Raw genomic sequence first — 25,775 nt, forward strand, 5'->3', positions numbered from 1 at the left:
ACCACGCTCTGCATAAAGGAAATGGCCTGGCTCTCCTGGGAGCTTCCTCATTCCTTCCTCCCGTAATCCCCAAGCCGCCCCAACACCGCTTTTCCAGGCTCCCGCGTCCGCGAGCCGGGCGGCGCAAGGCGAGGGCCCCGAGGGCCCCGAGGGCCCGGCAGTGCCTCAGGCTGCAACTACCCGGAAGGAGTGCGGGGAACTACAGACCGCAAGGGCTGCGCATGAGCACTGGCAAAGCTCCGCGCGCCTCCAAGGGTCAAGGCCTCGGGCTAGGCGTGGTCTTCCCGGAACGAGAGGACGGAAGGCTAGTGGGCAGTCCCTGACCGAAAAGAGGCGAAGGGAGGCGGCGGCCTGGCGGTACACCGCTGTCCCACGCGCGTGCACGGGAGCAGGGGGACGCGACGAGGGCAGGGGGCGGGGCGACTGAGGAGGGGTGGGGCGCGCGCGGAAGGGACGGCGCGTGCGCGGGAGTCGGGGGACGAGCGCCGAGGGGCGGGGCGGGGTGACGCGGAGGGGGCGGGGGGAGCGCGGCCTCGGGGGGCCGGTGGAGTGTGGATCGCGGGGTCTAGGGTGGCTTGTACGCCAAAGCTTCCCTAGCGCCGCGCTGCGCTACCTGAGGCGGCCGAAGATGTAACCGGAGGGGTCGACGGCGGCCCGCGGACTATGCTCGCGCTCCTGGGCGCGGCGACCCTGATGCTGGTCGCTGGAGCGCCATGGGTGTTGCCCGAAGCTGCAGGTCAGAGATAGGGGTCCGCGCGCTGGATCGGGGGCGAGGCGCGAGGCTGAACGGCGGCGGCTTGGGAAACCTGGGCATCTGGAAGCGGGTGGGAGGGACAGACTTCCTCTCTGGTTGTCCGTGGTCACAGCGCTCACACTGAAACCGACTTGGGCTCGAAAATCAAACGGGAGAAAGTGATGTTCAAGATCTTTCCACGCCTCTTGCTTGGGGGCGCCCTCCTCGCCATCCCTCCTGCCCTATGACTGTTCCCGGGGCTCCCACCTCCGCGGGTTCTGGGTGTGCGAGACCCTTAAGTGTCGAGTTTGTTTACTATAAATCCGACAGCTCGCCTGGACTGTTTGATAATAAACAAGCTATGCTGTTGTTCCTCAATTTAGTAGACAGTTACTCCGTCCCACTTGGGAGCGGGATAAGGTTTGCAGGGATTTCTCTGCCTTCAGGAGTCGTGCAGTCTAATAAAAAGTGGTAATAAAAGAAAAATACGCAGCCAAAATACAGAGGTTGGGAGCCACCAGTCTAGTTTGCTGGCTTTCCTAACTTGGCAGAGGTGCATGGGGAATGGCAACTATTATGAGCTTGACTTTGCAGTGAGAAGGGGTACCCAGAGACAAACAGGGCCATGCAATAAGCAGGAATCCAGGGGTTGGTAAGGCCACTTAGTGGCCTTAAATACTTTACTATTTGTTTAGAAAATCATACCCTGGTTTTCTGGGGTACATAGTATCTTGTAAAAAAATAAAACAGCCAGTTAGTTATTTTACCAGCATAGTGGGTTTCTTCCAGAGTAGCAGAGGAATTGCAATTTAGGACAAGAAAGCTATAGGCAAGTACAAGAAGAAAAAAGAACATTACTTTATAGAGAAAAAGGAGGGAGGAAGTTGGGTGGGATGGTTTTGAAAGAAATCAAGAGTTGCGATGGCCGGCCTTTCCCGTCGGCCGGGCTTGTTGCTGGAATAGAATTCTTCGTGTCGGATCTGTAATTGAGGATTACTGAGGCTTCTTGTTGAGCTGCTGGCGCTTCCTGTAATTGATGGTGAGTGGAAGTGCGTGAAGGCTCTGGCCTCTGGCCTGTTGTCTTCATTTCAGAAGTCCAATGCGCTATCTGTTGCACGATGGAGCCACCCTCCTGTCCTCATTTTAAATGAGATTTCCTTTATCCTGTTTCACAAATGTTTTCTCAGACTCTTCCACAAACATGGTATATAGTATAGTATATGGGTACTAGGATCCTGGTGTAACCCCTGGTAATTTCTTTGGAGTCTTTTGTTCATGAAAATTTTGCATTTAACTTACGTTTGCTTTTGCATAAAAAGAATTTCCCCAGAATTTTCATGTAAAATTAACACTCCAGGAGGGTGTTCATTAAGATCATAATTTTAACCTTGATTAGAGGAGAGCTGAAATAAACTTGATACACAACTGGCATTTATTGCCTTCTTAACCGTAGTGCCACACACTATTCTAAATGTTTTAAAGGTATGAACTCATTTAGTTTTCAGAACAAAGCTGGGCACCATTATCCTCATTTTGCAGGTTAGGCAGGCTGAGGCCATACAGCTAGCCACTGGTTTCGGGGGAAATCAAACCCAGGGAATCTGGCCTCAAAGCTCTGGGGGCTAACGCTAGACTTTTTCTAAAGGTCACAATTTAGTTCTTTTTTTTTTAAATTTATTATTTGTTTACTTGTGTCTTATTTTCTTGGGGGGAGGTACTTAGGTTTTGTTTTTTAAGTAAGGTACTGGGGATTGAACCCCAGAACTTTATGCATGCCAGGCATGCACCCTACCACTAAGCTATACCCTCCCCCTACAATTTAGTTCTTGATTATCCTATATGTTAAGCTTAGGTATCTTTCAATTAACTAATCTACTTTTTTCTCAAAGGAATAATAATATTCAAAACTAAATGAAATGGTAACTCTAACCTGAGATCATAATGTTGCCCTGTTTTTCAAAGTCATCAGAATATTCATGCTTTTTTAAATGTGTGTGTGTGTGTGTGTGTGTGTTTATGCTTTATTTATTTATTTATTTATTTTCCCCTTAATGGAAGCACTGGGGCTTGAACCCAGGACCTCATGGATGCCAAGTGTACACTCTATCCACCTCCCCTAAAATATTCATACTTTGAAAGCAATTCTGGGATCCTAGTCTAAGAAAACTAAGCTATAGGAGGAAATTTATATTTGTATGGATGTATGTTTTTGGATTTATGTCGTACTTAAAAATATAGTAAATCATTTCTCGTCATCAATATGAATGTGAAAGGTTGGAAACAACCAATTGTATAAATAGAATTATTGAATTAAGTATCCATTTATATATTTTACATGCTAAAAAGGTGAACTAAATTATTGTCAAAGGGATATTGTTAATACTAATGGAACAGAATCCACGACATCTAAGATCCTGTTTAATAATTATTTCCAATGTGTTCATTTATCAGTCGGTTATTTGTTTGTCTCCCAAATGCCAAGGTGCTTCTAACTCCGGAGTTTCCTTACCTTAATAGCAGAAGGATTGCGTCCCTGAGGAATTACCTGGCTCTAACCCAGGCATCAGATTTCTTTGTTCTTTCTCAAGACCCAGAATTACTAGAGTTAGAATATTCTAGGCTAGAGACTACAAATGCCATCAGACCTTTTTGTTAATCCTGTAAACCCAATCACTGTCCTTTGGCTGCATGGGATCTATAAACTTCCAACAACTGAGATGGGAATTAAGTTTAGAGTGGCATAAGGGGAAGTATTCTAGTCAATGATGGAGTCCGAGAATGCGCGCGCAATGCAGAAAGTCAAGGCTAGGGAGGCTCAATGAGCACCTCACCAAATTAAAATAAATAATTTAGAAAATATTTTCTCAGATGTCTCCCTTGTTGACTCCATACGGTAGTATCTCAAACTGGAAAGTAGAGGAAGCAGCCCCCATAAAAGAAAGATCTACACGAGGACCCCTGGTGTGGAAGGTCTGCAGGGAGATAACAGGCTTGCCCTGCTCAGAAAAAGGCTAGAAATGCTGGAGGGAAAAAATAATAAATTTAAAAGCTGGTCTTTTAAAAATTATAATTCATCAAAATCAATCTTTTGTGATATTGAGAAAGTTCCCGTGAACTCAGTATTACTCTGAGGACTCTGAAAAATGTAGATCAAGTATGAAGCTGTGTAGACCCTGCCTTAGGGAACTTGAAATCTGGTTGGAGGTTTGTGTTTAACATAAAGAAGCAATTTTTTAAAAGACATTTTTTTCTTGTTTATTTATTTATATATGTGTTCATTTTACAATGTCATTTTTTAAATTGAAGTATAGGTAATACACAATATTATATGTTATAGGTATAGTATACATTATAGTAATTCACAGTTTTTAAAGGTTATACTCCAGTTAGAGTTATTAGAAGATATTGGCCCTATGTCCCATGGTGTACAATACATCCTTGAAGCTTATTTTTTATACCTGGTAGTTTGTACCTCTTAATCTGTCACCTCCATGTTGCCCCTCCCCCTTCCCTCTCCCCACTGGTAACCACTAGTTCCTTCTCTACATCTGCGAGTGTTTATTTTCTATTATATTCACTAGTTTGTTGTATTTTTTTAGATTCCAAATGTAAGTGATATCTTACACTATTTGCCTTTCTTTTCCTGACTTATTTCACTGACTCCTGGAGTTAAGCTCCACTGGCCTTCAAAACCAGGTGTCCTGGGGTCTCCTCCCAATGCCGGAACCCCGGGCTGGGGAGCCTGACGTGGGGCTGAGAGCTCTCACTCCTGTGGCGGGGGCCTCTGCAACTTAACCGGGGGTATGGGGCCCGCTTATATCCCGAGCACGCCCCTCCCATCATCCCGCTGTGGTCCCCTCTTTATGTTTCCAGTTGAAGAGGATCTTTGTTGCTAGATTCCAGTCTTTGGTTTTTTCAATGGTTGTTTAGCAGTCAGTTGTGGCTTTGTTGTAGTTACAAGGAGAGGCGAGTTCTTGGTCCTACTACTCCGCCGTCTAGACTGGAAATCGCCAAAAAAAAACTTCATTCCGCAAGTTTTGAAAGCCTGCTCAATGTCAGGTACTGGGCTGAGCGCATGTACTTAATGTGAAGTTCAGTGTGCAGATTCATGACGTGGCAGAAAGGAAGAGTAAGGTCAACATGAGTTGCACTATTTGAGGAAGGTTTTCTGTTAGAGAGCGAACTTGGGCTGGATCTTGGAGGATTTGGGTGGTCAGAGAGGAAGAAAAATTCGGATTGGAGGGGCCAACGGGAAAAATCAGAAAAGAGGGCGTCCAACCGGTGGAAGATTTGTGCTAGAAGTATAAGAAATAAAGGGGAAAGGGAAGGGGGAAAGAGATTCATTAGCAGTATGGGACTAACAGATACAACCTACTATACATAAAATAAGCAAGAATATACTGTGTAACACAGGAAACTATACTCAAAATCTTATAATAACCTGCAGTGGAAAATAATCTGAAGTATATATATATCTGAATCACTTTGCTATACACCTGAAACTAACACAGTATTATAAATCAACTATACTTCCGTTAAAAAAAAAAGAAATATAAGAAATAGGTCTTTAGATGGAAGTCCTTAAAAATACAGAAGGGTTCAGACTTGGTATCTTCAGCAGTCAAGATCTTCTCAGATTCCTGTAGGGCTTGGCTGACATGATAAACCTTCATACCTCTACCTCTCGGTTTTATTGTGTAAATATTTGTTTCCTGTGATTGTCTGTCACCTCGCAAACCACATCTGTTCAGTTCTCTCTCAGAGTATATCCCTCTCTGAACAGAGAATGTGAAACCAAATGGAGGCTGTTAAACAGTTGACCCATATATCCTTTATGTCAGTGTCACTTTCAAGACCAAAGAAAAATACTGTTTTCATACAGAGACTTTTTCTAATTAAAACACATGTTTATCTTTACCTTTTTATGATCTATTTTTTTCTGCCTTTATTGAGATATAATTGGCATATAATGTTTGCTTTTTATAGATTAAAAAAACTCTGCCTTTTTCCAACTCTTGAATGCAGAGTTAGAAATAAATTAGCCCCCTCCCCGTGCTGAGAGTAATCACTAGGTTTTTGGGTTTTGTTTTCAGATTTTTAAATAGACTTTGTTATATTTAAATGTATTCATTCTTCAGTCAATGATATGAAGGAAAGAATAACATTTTTAAAAATGTCTATAGCATACAGATGTAGATATAACTGTCTTTTTTGTCGTTGCCTTTACAGAGGGAACAAATATGAAACCTCCTGAAAATGGAGAGGTCTCCATCATTGATGACAGTTTCACCCTGAAGTGGAACAGGAGCGGTGGATATTTCAAGAATGTGACTTTTTCAGCAGAGTATCAAACGTACGTCACTCTGCTTACCGATTTGCTGAATACTTGTTATAATTTTAACCCGATTTTTTTTTTCAGATTTGGGAAACTTGAGTTTTTCCACTTTTTAAAGAAAATGTATGGCTACTTTGTATAATATTTGTAACTTCATTTCTACAGAAACTTAGTCACAGTCATCTTTGGGCATTGAAGCAAGAAATTTGGAGTGTGAGGATAGCAGACAACTTCTGTAGCCCACTGCCATGCCTTCTCTGTTCTGGATGCTCCAACTTCTTCAGACATAAAGTAGGATCTGACCTAGAGCATGCCTTGAGGATATGAGAGAGTGCCCCTCAAGGCCTAGCTGCAGTCTTGGTATCAGCTGCCAGGCTTTCTTGTATCCCCATCATACACAAAATTTCCATTTTAGATACACGTTATAAACATCAGTATATTGAGCCCTGTGTTCCCACAGACCCAGTGTTTCTGGAGTTTCTGCCTCCTCCCTAGTGCTCACTTTCCAGTTACTGATTGCCAAGGGGACAGGCAGACAGGGAGTTGAAGAAGAAAGTTTACAGGAGGAAATACAGCTCAGGAAGTACAGTAGTTCGCTTTGGGCATTGGAGCCCTGTCTGCTAACCATGATCCCTGTGCAACAAACAGCCTAGGGATGTGGGCAGTGACGAAACAGGGCATAGAACTTCCAGGACCAGGATTCCACTGCATCAACCACAGTCCTGTTGTTCTCCAGTTGACTGTTAGTAGTGTGTGTGTGTGTGTGTGTGTGTGTGTGTGTGTGTGTGTGTGTGTGTGTCTGTGTGTGCAGTTGATCCTTGAACAATGGCAGGACTTAGGGTGCCAACCCCCAAGCAGTTGGAGATCTGAGTGTGACTTTACAGTAGGCCCTCCATATCTGCGGTCTACCTCCAGGGATTCAACCAACCTTAGATCATGTATTGTAATATGTATTTATTGAAAAAAATCTGCATGTCATTGGACCCATGCAGTTCAAACCAGTGTTGTTCACAGGTCAACTATATGTGTGTGTGTACACGCACACACAGTTTTTCTCGGAATTGATAATTTAAGAATTTTCATCTTTAGAGATTTTCTTTAAATTGAACTTTGAGTTTTGTTACCAATTTTGTTCTTTGCCTTAGTTCAGAATGTTCTTATTAAACAACTGTTTTAAGTATGACAGATTATTTCACATACCTTTGTTTAAAGTTACCCTTAGAATGAAGAACAGAGCCAAGACTGTGCTCTCGTATTCTTGTTCCTTCACGTGTCCTATTGTTTATACTAAACTCTCCAGTGCACAGTAATCTTTTATGCTTCCATTCTGACTTTAGTGTCAGATGCACTGTTTCAATGCGTTCTGACTCTATTCACTTCTCGCTTTATAGATGGTTGCCTTGTAAGAATATGCCAGGCCACAAGTTTAGGGAGTCAGAGTAGCACTTAGTGTGGTGTAGTGTGGCAGGGACTTGAGCCAGGCTGCTTGGGTGTAAATCCATCCTTTGCTACTTTTTCTCTTTATCACAGTTTCCTTATCTGTTAAGTGAAGATAAAAATTAATCTGACCATATGTTATCATTCAAACCAGGATGCTTCTGAGAGTGAAAAGAAGCACTTAATTTTAGATAAGCTGAAACAATAAGCTTAAACCAGGACAGTGGCAGGCACACTGGGCTGGGACATCCCAGTGATGAAGCATCTAACTCAGCAGGTTGTGAGCGTAGCACAATTGTGTATAAATGTGCAGAACAGTAGTGCAGAGTATGTGATCGGCTGAAGTGTAGTTAGTGTCAGCAGCAGACAGACACTTTGCAGTGTAGTCTCAGAACGTAGGACAGACGTCACTGGTGAGAAGTAATACACAGACACATAAATCAGCCGCTGGGGTACCAGTGCATATTGAACACACGCTGTCAAAGACATCAGTGTTCGTGACTTACATCTCAAATTTATTATGCTGTGTGTAGTTTTCATTCAGCAGATACTGAGTGCCTTTTATGCCAAACACTCTGCTGGGTACTGGGAATACATTAGTGAACAGGGGAGACAAAGACGGCATGAAGTTCTGTCCTGAGACTGCTCTTATGAAATGAATTTCATATTGGTTACATATTCATTTTCAGGTTATGTTTCTGCTCTAATCTAAATACTATATATGATAAAGTTTTTTTTAAGAGCATTTGGAGTGGGGCATGCCACTGTGCCTCCTGCAGCAGGAAGGGCAGATGTGAAGTGTGCAGATGGGCTGAATCCATATCAAGGCCTAGTTTTAAATTTTTTATAAGGTTTTCTGTTCATAATAGGAGCTGTCCAGATAAATGGACCAGAGATGCATTACTGGCTTTTTGTCTGTAGTTCCTTTTATTTTGACCCTCCATGCCCCTAATTTAAAGAGGTTTGTGTACTGTACCCGCTTCCCAGGCCTCCTTACATCTCTTATTAATTTCTCTGGAATTAAATTTTCTAATAAATGACATTTGAGAAAAACAAAATCTGAATTTTGGGCTTAGATTTTTAAACCTGGACTTTTTAAAAATAGAATGTGATGTGGAGGAGTTTCTCAGGAAGATTTGCATTTAAATTAAGGTATTATTAATGCCAACTCTAATCTCAGAGCACAGATAGGTAGAGTAGAAGGGGAAGCTGGCCAGGATTGAAGTGTCCCATGTGCTAGAGTATGTTATTGCTAATTTTTTTTTAAATGTTTCCTTTTTGAAAAATAAGGTAGACTTGAATTGGAGTCAACACAAAAATTATTTGGATATCATCCGTAGTTTATATTTTAATAAAGAGCACCTTAGCTTTTTATTAAAGATGTTGTAGCATCTTTAAAATGAGGTCTGCAGTATTACCAAAAAAATTAAAGTTAGCTGATGCTAGAACTTTGAATTAGTCCTGACAGAAATGCCTTCTCGGAGGATAGTTTTTCTGCCTGGTGTAAGGCAGACAGAGCTTATCATAGGCAAAAATTTTGAAACCTAGTATCTGTGTTCTGTCCCTCTCCTTCACTTCAGCCTCCTCTCCCTCCTCTGTAGCAACATGACCTCTGTTTCAGGCACTCCATGCCGACTGGATTTCTTCATGTGGTTAAAGAATCTCATCAGTCACTTAAACCTTTTTTTTTTTCCACTTAAACTAAATCCACTTTGAGAAGTTTATTAGTTTGTGTTAACATTTTAAGTTCTTTGTCTCTAATGATGTAATAGAAGGAATTACGATTTGTAGAAGGAATGGTCTGGATTTGAGGAGAGCAGAGGAAATTCTCAAAGCATGCCAATTCTGAGGTCTTTCTTTGGGCTTGTGAATCTATTCGTAGGAGGAGGTCAGAAGGGAATCATCAAATCCAGTTCCCAAATTTTCAGAAAGGAAGAGAGGATCCCGAATACAAGCAGTGGGCCAGAGGTCGTTCAGCTGTTTTTAACAAAGGCAGCATTAATCCACTTTTACCTTATGGGTTCTTTGTTTCTCTGCTTCTTTGAAATCCTGATGCAGCCACCCACAGAATTATAGAACTGTGTTAAAAAGTTAACTATATGTCAGAATTATTCCATTGTATAAATAATAACTTGGTAGGATATGCATTGAAAAAAAGTGGAATGTTTCCCACTTTAATATTGTCGGAACCTTAGCTCAAGTAGAAGAAATAACTGCTTATATTTGCTTTATAATGTTGATATAAATAGCAAACATGTTTGTCACTTTTTTGTATTTATAATGTTCATTCATTCATTCACTTTTTTATTTTAAAGACCAGGGATGGGTAATTGGAGAAAACTGCTTGGGTGTCAGTATGTTACTCGTACGGAATGCAGCTTTTCTTCACTCCACTTAAGAAGTGTTTACGAAAATATTAAATTGCGCATAAGAGCAGAAAAGGGAAACAGCACTTCTCAGTGGCATGAGGTTCCCCCGTTTGTACCATTTAAAAAAGGTAAGAAAAAGCTGCCAGCTGAATTACATTGTATTCTTTATTAAATGTTACCAGAACAGCTCACTTCCCAGGCCAGTTTATTTGCATACTATAAAATCTTCCATCTTTAAAACAAAAAACAAAAAACAAAGATTCCCTAAAATCTGTATTTCCCTCCTGCTATGGCCACATTTCCCTGCTCTCCCTAGAGTGGTGGTTCTCAAAGTGTGGTCTTCAGGACCCTTTCAGGAGGTCTCTATGGTCAAGACTTTTCCCAATAATTCTAAGACTTACTTGCCTTTTTCATTTTCATTCTCTCTTGAGTGTACACTGGCATTTTCTAGAGGCTGTTTGCTGTGATCTGATGACTGACTGAATGCAAAAGTAGGTATGAGACACATCCGTCTTTATTAAGCCAGACATTAAAGGGACTTGAACAACATGTTCAAACAGCACCAGTCTTCTCACTAAATTTTTTGGTTTGTTTTAGCAAATGTAGTCATTTTTATATCACAAATATTTTTTATCACGTAATGGGTTTATCATTACTATTTTTTAATGAGTTAATAAATATTTTAATTTTTTATCAGTGTCAATGTTTAATATGCTAGGTATTCAGAGACATAGCCCATATAAACAAAAGCTCTTCCAGACCCTCAGTTTCTCTAAGGGATCTTGAAACCAAAAAGTCTGAGAACCACCGCCCTATACCAAAACACATAGAACAGTGATCTGTTCCCCTCTCTGTACTCTTTCTCCCCCTCCCTCTTCCACCTTCTGCTTCAAGCTTTGTTCCCCATCACTGCACTGAAACCACTCTTGCCAGGGTCACTGAGACCTCCACAGTGCCAGGTGGATTCCCAGTGCTCTTCAGGCCCAGTCCCTCTGTGGCATGGGTGTGATTACCACTCCCTTCCTCTTGAAACCCTGCTCTCTAGGGCACTGCGCTTTCCTGGCTCTCCTCTTGCTCCTTGGTTGTTCCTTTGCCTGTTTCTTCTCGTCCTCCAGACCTTTAAATGTTGAGAAGCTGCAGGGCCCAGCCGTGGAACTTCTCTCTACCCGCCCTCCCCTGGGAATCGTATAGCTCTCAATACTGTCTGTCCTCTGGACTCCCCACAATTGTATCTCCAGGCCCCTCCCTTCCCCTTACTTTGACTTGAATCACCAGCTCTCCTCACCCTCTCTGCTTAGAGGTCTAAAAGTCAGCTCAGATTTAAAAGGGCCAAACAGAGCTCTTGATTTTCCCCCTCCGCCCTGCTCTTCTTGCAGTGTTTTCCATCTCTGTTAATGACATCACCTACTTATTCGCTCTGGCCGAGAGCCCTGGCATCACCTTTGACATCGCTTCCTCACATCCCCCATCCAGTCCATCAGCAAGTCCCGAATGATCAACCTTCAGGGTAGAACCTGCATTGGGTCCCTTCTCACTTCCACCCCAACTCCCAGCCTTTGCCAAGCCACTTTCATTTGTCATAGATCTGCGGTAGCTTCCCCGCTTCTGCACACATTAACCCAGGTGGTCCTTACAAAAAGCGAATCAAATCTCGGCACTCCTCCAATCGCATCCTCCATTGACGTCACAGACTCAAAGTCTTTCCCATTGGCTGGCTTCCAGCTACCTTTGAGCTCATTTTCAACCACTCGGCCATTCGAGCGCCCCCTAGCGTCTCTGGAAAACAGTGAGCCCGTTCCCATCCCAGGGTTTCTGCACTGGGTGCCCCTCAACCTGGGACACTTCTCCCTTAAAGTCGTGAATGATTGAGTCCCTCGCTTTGTTCAGGTCTCAGCTCAAACGTCTCAGGGGGCCTTCTCCTCACTAACTTAGCTAAACAGTTCTTGCTACCATTCTCTGTCCCTTTATGTTAAGTCGTTTTTCTTATAGCTCGCATTAACATACCTAATTTGTTTTGAATCTTTTTTTTTCATGTCTCTCACTTCATGAGGAACTTTCTTTTTTTCATTTGCCAGGCACATAAGTGCTTAGAATTGTATGAATGTTTTGGCTTGTGTTAGTGAAGTTCTATAGTCAATGTTTTGATTTTTACAGCTCAAATTGGTCCTCCAGACATACATTTAAAAGCTGAAGATAAGGCAATAATAATAAACATCTCTCCTCCTGGAACAAAAGACAGTACCATGTGGGCTATGGATCAGTCAAACTTTCTGTATAGCTTGGTTATCTGGAAAAACTCTTCAAGTCTAGAAGTAAGCGTTACTTTCACCTTTGTTTGATGTGAGAGGGAAAAAAATGATGTGAATTGATTCTAAAATTTGACTTTACACTTTTTTAACAAACAGGCTTCTGTTTTTTTAAATTATAGGAAAGGACTGAAAGTGTTTATTCCAGAGATAAAATTTATAGACTCTCACCAGAGACTACTTATTGTTTAAAAGTGAGAGCAGAACTGCGTTCATCAAGAAAAGTCGGTGTCTATAGCCCAGTGTCTTGTATAACTACCACAGGTGAGGAGAGAGTTTTGCTTTAGATTCAATAACTATATACATAGATTGGCATTCTATGAATTTTGGCAGTTTTTCCATCGTTGCTGAAGTTTATATGATGGTTTTATAGATATGAAAACAAGCATTCTAACAGCATGTACATAAGCAAAAAGGTGTTTGAGGGGATTTTTGTCGCAAATTAATAGTGATGAAAATATTTTCTAATGACAAAAACTTTTTATTCAGAATCCACAAAAAGGGGAGGTAGTTGCTAGAGAATAGTTACTCTTCCAAAAAGCATACCTTTAGAGATGAAATGTTAAAATATGAACGCATCCTGATACATTTAATCAGTGACATCTTGCCAACAACTAAGGTTAAGGGAGGGAGCTCGGATTTATTATTTTAATTGTAAATTTAACATGCTTTGTTTTTAAAATCAAACAGTACAGAAAGGCTTAAAGTAAAGGTTTCCTCTCCTGCCTCTTTACCCCCAGTTCCATTGATCAGAGGTAAACGTTGCCAGCAGTTTGTACGCAACGTCTCACACTTTTTTCAGGATTTATATAAACGTATTTGCAGAATTGCAGCTGGGGGGAATGTGCCTTTTAAATTAAGAAATAGGGTCCTGCTAGATTTATTTGAAACTTGCTTGTTTAACCTAATGTAAGGAGGCTCCCTTTTTCATGTTGGTACATGCAGATCTGTCACGTTCTGTTAAATGGCTGCATAGTATTACTGTGCGTATATATACACCATAGCTTATGTAGCTGTTACCTCATAATGAATGAAATGCAAGCCTTTTTATCTTCTTGTCCAGGCTGTTAAGAATTCTAACCATGTGTTATCTCCCTAGAGTAAATGCGTGTGTTTTTCTGTGTATTCTTTGTCTTGCAGTGGAGCATAAACTGCCTTCACCAGAAAATATAGAGATCAGTGCTGAAAATCAGATCTATGTTCTGAAATGGGATTACAGATTTGAAAACATGACCGACATGACCTTTCAAGCTCAATGGCTCCAGTAAGTTCTATTCCATAAATGCCCCCTTGCAGTTTATTTGCCCCAGTTTATTACGTTTCTTTTCACTCTGCTTCAGCCACCCGCAGCTCCTTGCACACATGAGGACTGATGGAGAGGTAGTTAAGACGTATTGGAAATGGGGTACTTAATTCTAGTCCCAGCTCTGCCAGTAATTGACTGGATGACATCGAGCTAATCACGTACCCTCCTTGGGCCTCAGTTTCTTCATTTGTTGTAAATTGAGTGTTTTCTAATAATGTCTAGTGTTCTTGCTGGCTCTTTTTCTTTTTTTCAAAGGTGTGATTCTAGTTGCATGTGTTACTTCCTCAGTCTGGAATAATTGGCATGTGACCCCAGTCTTTACTTCAGAACCCACTTCCTCCATGGGTCCTTGAAATGACCTCAGTCCAGTCACTCTGTCTTGTTCAAGTTAGCCCTCCCATCTTCTGGATTATTTTAGAAGTTTTGGCAGATTTTTTAGTGATTACTTTAGTGGAGAATTAACAGAGTTGGAGACAACTCTGTAGACTGGGTAGAGACTAACCAAATATGAGTGAAGTCTTGGCACCACATAGGTGGAAGAGGACAGCATATAGTTTATATTGACTGGAAATCGTAGGGGATAACTAGGAAGAAGAGAAGAGGAATATGGAAGGTGAAGTGCATTATGGGGAGAAAGGGGTGGGAAAGAAAGAGACACTGAGGGCAGAGGACTAGAAGGACCAAAGGCAAGTACAGGTGAGGCAGGAAGGGAAGAGTGAAAAGAAAGACTAGAAAGAAACAAAAAACGAGGGGGAAGGGAAGTCGATACTGTGATTGATTTCTCTCCATCCTTTGATGTTAGCTTTGAAATAATAAGTTTGTATAATAAGTGCATTTGCGGGCATCTATGCCCCTACACATATGTGTGTGTGTGTGTGTGTGTGTGTGTGTGTGTACAGACCGATCAGGAAACTGTGCAGGAGGTTTTATATGTACTTCACTGTCAGAAGTACATTAAATAATAGGGCCCCAAACTAGACAGGGATAGTGCTTTCTGATGGCTGGTCTCTAAGTTTCTTTTGGGTACTTAGCACACTGTACAAAGCACTGAAGGAATTGTAGAGAGAGAGCAGAATAAAACACATGGTTGTAGAAATCCGAAGAAGTTAGCGCTGATTCTGCGTAGCAAAATGTCATTTAAGACCGAGGAGTGGTACCCAAATTATAAGAAGTCGAAAACGGGGTGGGATGAAGGGTATGGCTCAAGTGGTTGAGCGCATACTCTGCATACAAGAGGTCCAGAGTTCAATCTCCAGTACCTCCTCCAAGCAGAAATAAATGGATAAACCTAATTACCTCCCCCTCATAAAACAAGCAATGCAAGCAAAAATGTAAAGATAGAGGGGGCTGGGGAGACCGAAGGAGCCATTTGGAAGGAGATGTGATGTGAACGAGGCCATGATTGTTGAGTCAGATGTTTTTAAACGACAAGAGAGGGCATCCAAGGCCGGGCTATACACAAGGTGGAGCTCAGGACGTGGAGAGACCAGAATTAGGTGGGCGTAATGAGGAGGTATTCATCTTCCATTGCTCTCTAACACACTGCCACAAACTTAACAGCTTAAAAAACACCATTTATTATCTCTCAGTGACTTGGGGTCAGGAGTCCAAGCGTGGCTTAGCTGGGTCCCTCCCAGGTGTCACTCGGGGCTGCTGTCTCCTGAGCTCATATGGTGGTTGGCAGAATCCATTCCTTGCAGCTGCAGAAATCATGGTGGCCTGCTTCTTGGAGGCCATCAGGAGAGAGAATCTCTGTCCTCCAGACCCTCTTTTAAAGGGCTCATCGGATTGAGTCAGGACCCAATAGCCTCTCATTTGATTAACTCAGAGTCATATGGTTTGGGGCCTTAATTTCATTTGTGAAATCCCTTCACCTTTGCCAAATAGTGTAACCTTTTCAAGAACTCATGGGTTCTGCCCACACTGAAGGGACGGGCATTTTGTCAGTCTTGTGTCCCAGGGATAGGAATCTTGGGGGCCATCTTGGAATTTTGCCTACAAAGGAGGAAGACCTGCTTTGAGAGCAGCAAAATATTTGGTCATGGAAGAGCAATGAGAGAGAAAGTCGAATAGTAGGACGGAATAAGTTAGGCTTAGCCTCAGACTATCCTATAGGTAGGTGGGTGCTATTGGGAGTTCTGTGTGGAGGGGTGGGTGCCATGAGGCCTGTATTCGGGGAAGGTGAAGGTATGTGGTGTGTGTGGTGCAGTGGACTAAGGAGACACCGAGGACAAGGAAGCCAGTCAGGAGGCTGTTGTAGATCCAGGCTAGAACTGAGATGCTTTGAGCTGTTGGTTCTGAGCAGCTTCCTTAACCTCTTCAGGCTCAGTCATCCTCTGTGTAGACTTGGCTCTTACAACACCATGGTCTGTATGTCTGTTACAGCACTTACCCACTGGGGTGCTGGGACCCGCTGAGCAGCTGGCTTCCCAGAAGGGAGGAGCCTTATTTGTAGTGTTTGCCAGTTTTCATAATATGAATACTCCCACCATGGTCTTTCAGCTGCCATCCACCATGTCACTGAACACGGAGTTGGGAAGACACCCAGTAAGCACTCCATCAATGGTGTTTTTTTGCCGTGTAGACACAGTAGACATAAATAGCCTTGTGCACAGATAATAAAGTAGTAAAATAATGAGGACAAGATGAGATTTGAGTATTTATTACTTTTCAATACAATGTACTTATTTGTAAGTTTCTGTAACTTAATTTTTTATAATGGCCATATTTAACAACTAGCCACCAATATTCCTGAAAATTTAGCAGTGGATTTTGTGAGCGGGTACGAGCCAGCTCTGGCACACCACCAGTTCATCACACTCTGGAGCTTTTGTGAACGTCTCTTCCACCGTGTTGAGTTTCCTGAGGGGCAGGACTATTTCTGTCCCTTAGCCCCTAACAGAGTGTCTAGCGTACTGTAGGTACTCAGTAAATGTTTGCTGAATTAATGTGTTCGGAATTTTTAAAAAAAGTTTTTTTGTCTTAAAAGTGCCTTTTTAAAAAAGATTCCTGGGGACCATTCAGACAAATGGAAACAAATACCAAACTGTGAAAATGTCAGAACGACCCGTTGCGTCTTTCCTCAAAGTGTTTTCTCAAAAGGAATTTACTCCATCCGTGTACGAGCAGCGGATGGAAATACTACATCTCTGTGGTCTGAAGAGAAAAAATTTAATACCGAAATGCAAAGTAAGCCAGTAGTTTTTACTTTTACATTCTAATTCTCCAATTTGGCGCAAATTCTTTGGATTATTTTTTAATCGGATTTGAACTGTGTATCTTTACACATTTCTTCTAGCTGTCATATTTCCTCCAGTCATTCACATGAAACTCATTGGTGAGGACTCACTGCGCGTCTCCATCGGGGCTCCAGAAGAGTCTGAAAACAAGTCTGGGTACCAGCTTTACCCACTAACTTATGAAGTTGTTTTTTGGGAAAACACTTCAAATGCTGAGGTAAAAAGACTCTGCAATAAAAGTTTGTAATTTAGAGTTCTAACTGTGATTTGGGTAAACAAAGCTAGAAGTTAAAATTGTAGGGAAATTTTAAAACTTGCAAGACGATGTGATTAACTCAGATATTTACCATAGAAGCGAGCGTTTCTCTGAGTTTTACGTGATAGTTATGATTACCTGCATCTGGGCCCAAGTTAGTTTTTAAAATTCAGATCCTGAGCTCATTCCTACTCAGAATCTCTGGAAGTAGGACTCAGGAATTTGTACTTGTACCATGATTGCCATGGATTCATGAACCAGGGTTTCTCAACACTGTTGACATTTGGGTTGGATGAGTCTTTGTTGTGGGAGCTGCCCTGTGCGTTACAGAATGCTTAGCAACACCTCTGGCTCACCCACTGGGTGCCAGTAGCCCTCCCTCCCAGTTGTGACAAACAAAAATACCTCCAGATAGTGGGGAACCACTGAGAGGGCAACGATTGGCTTTTAGGGGGCAAAAGAATCTTAGCTGTTACAGTGGTTGACCTTCCAGGAGGAAAACGTGCCTCCCAAGTTCAACTTTGCCCAACAAAATCTTACTCCTCAGTATTCAACTTTGTAAAGGGGGAGGCATGAGGAAAACAAACGTCTAAAAAGGCTCCTTAGGGGAGTAGTCATGACAAAAAGGTTGAGAAGCACTAGTTTAAACACTAAAATTCAAAAACCACTGACAGAGCTAATATACAACATCAGATAATCCACGTTATTCCTAGATTACTTTTCTCTGTGGAATTACTAATCGAGGAATCAACTGTGCAGTTGAGTTGGTAAATTCTGTAACTTCATTTTCTGTTGGAAATCTAAGAAAATTCCGGTGACCTGGCTGCTTTCATTTTATCTGAACACACTGTGACCATAGCATAATTTCGCCCTAATGAGTATTACGGCCAGTTCTCTGTTGTCCCTAGGTAAGAAAAACCTAAATTTGTGTCTCACACTGCCAAATCATGTGACCTTAGGCAAAGGTACTTGACCTCTGAGACTTTGTTTCCTCTTCTGTAAAGTGCTGGTGGTCATAGCAACTTAATTTTTTTTGAAAGGATGTTTATAAGGTTTAAAATGAGGCAGTATATATGAAAATACCTGCCACATCGCTTGACAAACAGTAGAGATTCGGTAACTTCTAGTTGCCATCCCGTCCTATGCTGGGTAGTGCATCAATAATTACAATGGTGATAACAACTCAAAGTTTATTGAATAGTCATTATGTATCAGGTACTGTGCTAAGTATTTTATATGAATTGTCTCAGTCATTCATCAAAACAACCCTGCCAGTTTGGCTGATTAAATTACCATGGGATGGAGTATTCGTGACTGCTTCACTGATGCTGGGCTGTAGACAATGGAACATGAGTGGACGTGGTGTGAGCAGAGGCCTTAAGTGCATGATTTGGCTTAGCTCTTGTGCCTCTCCTGTTTGCCAAGAGGAAGGCAAGCTTCATGTGGTGTCTGGGCCACGGTGCATGAGAGACTTGTGGAGCAGGCCTAAGTCTGGTCCACAGCCTCAGTTAGAACTCTCCCAGACAGTGGGGACACTCACAGGGAGAAAAATTAATAGGTTTGGAGCCACAGACTGTTTTGTTACACGGCATTATTTTGTTGTACTTGTAATGTCTTGTTACACAACATCATTGTGACAATAGCTGACTAATACAGATGGGAGTAATAATTTGTCCTCATTTTACAGATCTGGAAATAGGGCCCAGAGAAAGTAAAAACCTTGCCTAAGGCCACATAGCTGTAAGGGAGATCTTGATACAGGCAGTTTGAGGCCAGAACCCCTGCTCTTAATCATTCTGCCACTAAGCAGAGGTCATACAATGGTAATGAAGCCAAATTAGCATGTACTTATAAAAAATTTTGAGTTGTCTTAGGAATACATCATATTATTTTTTTGGCAGCAGCATTTTTAACTTTTGAGTTTGGTTATAAGGTGTTGTCCAAAACAGATATTTCTTAAACATACACCAACTAAGTGTTTGGGACAGGCCAATCTTAGATTGAATATTTAAGGAATTCAGAAAATAGATACTCCCTGTATGATTCCACAGAGTACTGCATTTTATCAATGGTTTACTTATTTTTTATAGAGAAGAGTTCTAGAGAAGAGAACTGATTTTACTTTTCCTAACTTGAAACCGCTGACGGTATATTGTGTCAAAGCCAGAGCACTGGTTGAGAGCAACAGGTGGAACAAAAGCAGTGTTTTCAGTGACACTGTGTGCGAGGAAACCAAACCAGGTCAGGATCTTTTACTGTATCTTTCCTTCTTTAATGCCATAAGACTTAAAAATAATCAATCCATTGAAAATCGTGAAGTAATTTCCTTTTTACTGCAAAGCTATAGAGAGAGACTGTTTTCTCAGATTGTGGGTGTCAAAAGTAGACCTTCAAGCTGAGTCTTTCAGTTTTAGAAAATATTTTTAATACTCAACCGTGTTGTGTTTTTTGCATCCTTTGTATTTCATGCATAGCCGCATAATTATTGTCCTTTTATGATTACTCTTAGCATTTAATGAGACTATTTTAACTGTTAAATGTAATCATTGCTGTAATTATCACTTGGGAATCACTCAATTAGTTCAGCTGTAAATTTTTTTATGTGAGAATGGTATGGTCCCGTTTTGGATTTTACAGTGTCTGGTGTTGACTTGTAGACGCTGAGTCACAGAATGTTTTGGATTGTGTGTGCTGGCTGTGTGTCACAGAAGAGGTGCTAGAGAATACTTCGTGTGGTTGGAGCTCCGTGTCATAGTGTTTCCTTCGCTGAGGGTCTCTTATTTCAGTTCCCTGGCCACTCTTTACATGTCAGGGCGGTTGCCTGCAGCTGCTCAGTGCTACCAGCAACATTTCTCAGGGTGCTATTTAATAGATTTTGTATTTCCTTTCGCATGGCTGTATTCTTTCACATAGACTGTCAGCGCTATTAATGTATTGTGTGTCAAAACCTATACTGATGCTAAACACCATTTATCTGTTTTTAGGAAATACTTCCAAAGCCTGGCTCATAGCTGGAATTTGCACTGCGGTGTTTTGTATCGTCGTCGTCATTTACACTGTGAAAGCCCTCTTGAGATGCGTCAGTTATGTGTTCTTCCCGTCAAGTAAACCTCCTTCCACTATAGACGAGGTATGTTGCTCTTCTTTGTCAACAGCTTGCTGGATTTTTCTTTACAAGAACAGGAAATATATTTGATTTTGACAGACTATAAATGTTTCCTTGATATTCAAAAAATAATACAGACTAGGGTTTTTTTCTTCAGAGTTTCACAAAATTAACTTTAGAAAGTCATTTAATAGGATATAAACGGAATAGTAAGATGTGTCCTCACGCTCATGTTGTATCTGGCAGCTTGCTTGCTGTGGCGTTTCTTTTAATCATTGAAAGCCTTTTTTCACAGAAAGATTCAAACGCTGTCATCAGTGCAGAAACTATTCTGGACAAAAATCACAGAAAAGGAGATAACAAAACATGGGTTTCCTCTCACAGCGCCTCAGTGTTTAGGTTGGCGCTCGTGTGAGGCTGGCACAGTCAGTGACGGCCCTGCCTGGTGGAGACCAGGGCCCAGAAACCACCCTGGGGGTGCGTTCACTTGGATGGGTTCCACTTACCTGCCTTGTTTTGGGTTCCCCTGGGCTTTGGAGCTCCAGGCAGGAAGGTGGGTGGTTGATGAGCTGTGGTGTGTTTGCACTTCCTGGCTCCATGAACTTGAGCACATCTCCTGTGCACCTTAGGCTGTAGAACAGAGGAGCTGACCCCACCTTCCAGTGGAGTTTTGAGGGCACGGGAGGTAAACCAGAAAAGCCTAGCCTTACAGTGCTCTGTAAATATGAACTGTTTTACTCTTTTATGTCTGACTTCTTTAATATCATTTTATCTACCCTTCTTTTCAGAGCTGTTATGCAAAGAACTTGAAACTAGCTAATTATTCTTAATGGCACAGGGAAAATTAATTTATCTCTTGTGCTTCTTCTGGACATTTATGGATTGGATACAAACTTTTTTATCATTTCAAAATAAAATGTCCCCAATCCCAGTGCTCTCCCTTCCCTTCCTCACTCCTCCTCTTCCACCCCTGCCCCGATAGCACAGTGCTCTTCACATAATTACCAAAAACGTAATATTAAGATGAATGTGAACTCCCTAAGGATGGTTTTATTCTAACCATTATAGTGCAGTCAGTTTGCTCTTAGCTCGCTTTTTAATATGCATGCCAAAAAAATAGGCTTCCTAGATTGTAGATGTAAGAACCTGAAGCTCGTTAGATCTAGAAGACTGACTTTTGTTATTTTAAATAATCTTGTTTATATGTTTGCCCTTTTAAATTAGTGTTTCTCTGAAAAGCCACTGAGGAACCTCCTCCTTTCCACTTCTGAGGAACAAACGGAAAGATGTTTTATAATTGAAAATACAAGCACTGTTACTGCAATAGAAGAGACTGATCAAATTGGTGAAGATTACAAAAAATACAGTTCCCAAACTAGTCAAGATTCAGGAAACTATTCTAATGAAGATGAAAACAGTGGAAGTAAAATAAGTGAAGGACTTCTCCAAGAGGAACCTGTGTGACTGGAAATGAACTCCAAAATAGTAGGGAGTCTAGTGGGAGTTGTAGTGGGAGCCAAGCTCCGAGCTCCTCTCAGTAACCATCAAGAGACTATGTGCTTGTGGGGGGAGAGAAAATCATCTTCCGATCATAGGTCCTAAAAATACAGGAAAGCACTTAACTACTTAAAATGAATTTGGAGAAGAGTTTCCTACCGTCTTTTCCTGTGTAAAGTCTTGAGAGACCTGTCATTGGACCTGCCTGGGATGAGATGAGTTAAACCAGAAGCCGCCCGTGTCCTCCGGGTGACATCTGAAGTCCCCGTGCTGTTTTGTGGGTAAGGGCAGGGTTTAGGGTTTGTGTTCTCATCGGCTAATTCTCTCACAGTGTTTTTCAGGGGTTATTTAGAACCTTGGGTCTTTTCTTTGGACACTGAAGTGTAGGCCCTTTGGAAATTTCTTTACAAAAGCCTGAATGCCACTATCACTTGGTTTCCTGAGAAGTCGCTTATTCTGAAAAACAGCTGCAGATACCAGAAGCATGATCCTTCCAACTTTGTCGGGGGAATTCTCTCCGTTTATCCCAAGAGCATTAGCTTCTACATCACAGTTACCTATCCCTTATACCGTTTAGGATTAAAACCAGATCGTATTTTTAAAAAAGTAAAAATTAAAAAGAAAACTGATAGTCTTTTACTATATGTACATCAAAGACTTCTGGATTCAGGACATTAGCACAATAGCTTCTGATTAGAATGTGTAATTACTAAAACTACAGAGAAATGGGAAACTCATTAGAGAAGTTACTGATCCCTTTTAAGACATGGAGTATGTGACATAAGTCACAGTGTATGCAAGAAGCCTGGGGACCAGAAAAGACTGGCAGACTAGACAGAGTGAGAAGCAGAGTAAATCAGGAAGAAAGAAGCAAGTGACTTGCATAATTAGGACAATATCGTGTCTAATCAACTTTTGACCATCAGCGTACTGTGGGGGGTTTGTGTTTATGGCTTACGTGTATCATTTCTAAGCCCAGGCCAGCTTCTCCACCCTGTCTGACGCTGTTCAGGTGTCCCTTCTGCTCAGCCCATGTGCACTCGAGAGAAGCAAGTTGGGGGAGGACATACATAGCTCAGTGGTAGAGCGCGTGCTTAGCGTGCACGAGGTCCTGGGCTCGATCCCCAGCCCCTCCATTAAAAAAAAAGGAAAGAAAAAGCAAGTTATTTCTTCTCTCTGCTGGAGAATCCCTGGGGGGCCAAACACATCTTTGATCTTTCCGGCCAGAGGCATCCGGTTTAAAGCAGATCTTGGTTGGCTCTTCGCTTGTAAAGGCCCCGTCAGTGGGGATTTTCCTCTTAAGGGAGGACATTGGGAACTGGCCAGGGCCCTGCCCCGCCCCGCCTGGCTTTTCAGACTGTCCTTGTGTGGGCCTGTCAGCACTCGGAGCCCAGGATTTGCTGCAGGAAAAGGGCTGTGTCAGACTGGATGTCCATCTTTGCCTTGTCTTCTAGACTGAAAACTGAAATTCCATTCTTCGGTCTCTTCCACATGTAGCTTAATCAGGCTATGCTCACTTACAAGGTGGTAAGTGTTTTTCCTGAAGGATAGTATAGTGCCTCAGTTACAATATTGATAGTTCTTAGGCTGGATGTAATCTAAGAATTTATGTAAAAGATTTGTATTATTACAGCCAGCAATAACATTTACTATTAAAACATAATATAGATGAATATGTATGTAAATGGTGACGGGTCTTAGACCTACACGTTCACACACGATGTGGACCGTTTTCCAGGACTACAGCCATAAAGTACTTACTAACATAGATTCTAATTAGAAAATTATAAATGCTACTCCAGAAATAAACACTTCAGGGTCTGACCAGAAATTTGTAACCTATAAAAAAGTTATCTTTAAAATACGATTTAGAGTTTGTATCTTTCCCTTAAACTGTGACCTTCAAAGCAGCCTCAGATTGCTGTTAAAAATTTGGAGAACTTACAGCAGCTTTTTCTTCTTCCCCACCTGCTCCTTACGTAACCCTTGGACTACCTGGCATGTTTGTGTGTGTTTCACGTGGTGTCTGCCCCACCTCCCCGCCCCAGGAGACCAGAAGCCCTGAGAGCAGAGATTTCCTTTTATTCATTTCTGTAGCCCGAGCACCCTCACACGTAGAAACACAGACAATAATAGTTCTCAAATGACCGAAATCTAAAAGTTGAACCAAGTAGGTGTTTCTGACACTTTGTATGTCTTGTTGAACTGGAGAAGAACATACCCGTATTTCCAATGTTTTTATTCAGTGAACTTTTGTATCTTACTTCATTTGCGTTTTTGTCTTAACCCAATTTGCTATTTGTTAAACAGTTTTTTACAATAAACGTTCAGGCCAGAAGCCTTGGATTTTGTGGTGGTTGTGCTTGAATTGATTAAACTTCTGTGCATCACAGCTACTGCAACGAATGCCTTCACGAGGTATTCACAGCAGGGCTTCTGGCCGCACCTGGTGTGGCCGTGTCCGGGGTTGGGATCCTAAAGGACTCACCGCTGCTGTCACCGGCCCATGGAGCTCCCAGTCACGGACCCCTCTTGCTGGCTCTTTGCTTTTTCACCTCTGCTTAAGACTTGGCTGGAGCACAGCCTTGACTTAATGGGTTTGCAGTGGTGTCGCAGACCCTGCTCTCTCAAATGTTCCTTCTACCATCATTTCTTCTCAGGATAAGCTCTTTTGAAGGAGACTCACCAGTCCCACATTTAAGTAGATCTGCCATCCAGATATTTGAGTCTGAAGTTAAAACACCATTGACATTCAAGCTGGGAACCCTTCTAGAAGAGTTTGTGTTTTTAGTAAGCTTCCTCAAATGTTTTTTTCCAAAATGTACAGGGAAGTAAATATTTTAAATTCATCTCCGACGCCCAAGAAATGCCCTGTTACTTAACAATAATGACAGACACCACTAACATCCAGGTTCTTCACTTCACCTGAGGGAAAAAAGGCAAGAAGAGAGAATTTGATACATCTTTCATGCAAAGGGGATACCAGTTTCCTGCTCTTTCAGTGTTCTGTCCCTGCTTAGAATTCATGTTTTAACAGATGTCTTCTCAATGAAGTAATTGACACAGACCAAGAAAAGAAAAAGTGAGCAGAGCAGATATTCTGGCTTAGAAAAAGGTCTTGGGAAGAGGGAGGAAATGAAAAAATGACATCTCGTGATAGCAGACTTAAATTGAACATTTCTTCTCACAGAGACTCTCACCGCTCCCACCCCCGACTCCCAACCCTCCCCCACCAAATTTCCTAAATCCATCAGAGAGGAGGGAGCTGAGGGGAAAGTGAATGACTGAATCAGAAAAACATTTTCCTATCTCTCCAGTAGAAAAATGGCCTATTTTTCCAAAAGGCTGGAATTAGTCCTTAAATATGTAACAAATATAGCGTGTCTTTTTGCATACTTGACTCTCTTGTCCGTTCCCAGATTTTATGCTTTAATACTCTGGAATTTAACATTTTAAAAGATACGGTTATGAGTTTTTAAGAACAAAGGGGTGTCATTCACTCTGCAGTCTTCCTAGAAGACCACCATGTACACACATAGAAGTTGCCTTTGTGCCCATATGTACCTATACGTCTGTCCAGCTCGCTCCCGAGGAGAGATTTTATAGCATTTGCCAACATAGATCCCCCTCTGCTAGGTGGCAAGCTCCATGAAAGCAAGGACTATCTTTTCTTTTTTTAACTTTGTAGCCAACACTTGGGAAGTGTTTAATAAGTGATTAAGCCAAGCATTGTATTACATACTTTGACTGGATTCGCCACTAGAGGGAGGCAAGTCGCCCTATTTAAGTTCACAACTAGCTGGTATTTTGGAAACAGATTCCTGAATGGCTGTGTCATGAGGAAACAACGCGTAGCTAAAGACTATGTATACCGTTTAGAGTGGCTAGATTTAATGTGCAGCCAAAGGCTGTGTATGCTGTTTAGAGTGGCTAGATTTAACAGAAATACAGGACACCCAGTTCAATTTGAATTAAATTTTAATCTCAGGTAAACAGTAATTTTTTAGTATAAGTGTGTCTCAAATATTGCACGGGACATCACTAAAATTTTGTTGTTGTATAATGCTTTGAATAGTCTGGCATTTTACTTAAAGAAAGAAATGGTTATGATTTTTTTTTAATATGAAAGTATATTGTTCCCTCTTCGAAGTCTTCTAAATGACTTCTACCTGTAAACATGGAGAAATCTTT

At 41.7% G+C, this 25,775-nt stretch overlaps 1 protein-coding gene across 2 annotated transcripts; it reads left to right on the forward strand.

The window, feature by feature from the left end:
* Positions 1 to 521: 521 nt before the first annotated feature.
* Positions 522 to 23,930, forward strand: IFNAR1 (interferon alpha and beta receptor subunit 1). Of its 2 annotated transcripts, XM_006216038.4 has the most exons (11): positions 522 to 736; positions 5,963 to 6,086; positions 9,821 to 10,002; positions 12,029 to 12,186; positions 12,303 to 12,444; positions 13,321 to 13,444; positions 16,476 to 16,675; positions 16,785 to 16,942; positions 19,072 to 19,222; positions 19,966 to 20,111; positions 21,312 to 23,930. In XM_006216038.4, exons 1-11 carry the CDS (start codon positions 664 to 666, stop codon positions 21,549 to 21,551), a joined length of 1,698 nt encoding a protein of 565 aa, XP_006216100.1. In that variant the 5' UTR covers positions 522 to 663; the 3' UTR covers positions 21,552 to 23,930. The 2 variants fall into 2 exon arrangements, with proteins under 2 accessions (XP_006216100.1, XP_072824845.1); XM_072968744.1 differs by lacking the exon at positions 522 to 736 and having other exon boundaries at positions 5,961 to 6,086; positions 9,826 to 10,002.
* Positions 23,931 to 25,775: the final 1,845 nt, after the last annotated feature.

The sequence above is a fragment of the Vicugna pacos genome, chromosome 1, assembly GCF_048564905.1.
Source record: "Vicugna pacos chromosome 1, VicPac4, whole genome shotgun sequence".
NCBI lineage: Eukaryota > Metazoa > Chordata > Mammalia > Artiodactyla > Camelidae > Vicugna > Vicugna pacos.

Excerpts from the sequence above, each read along its gene's own strand:
- IFNAR1 (XM_006216038.4), top strand. The coding sequence starts at position 664 with ATGCTCGCGCTCCTGGGCGCGGCGACCCTGATGCTGGTCGCTGGAGCG. Across the intron at positions 19,223-19,965 it reads GTGCGAGGAAACCAAACCAG|GAAATACTTCCAAAGCCTGG; the intron begins GTCAGGATCTTT and ends ATCTGTTTTTAG. Across the intron at positions 20,112-21,311 it reads CTCCTTCCACTATAGACGAG|TGTTTCTCTGAAAAGCCACT; the intron begins GTATGTTGCTCT and ends CTTTTAAATTAG.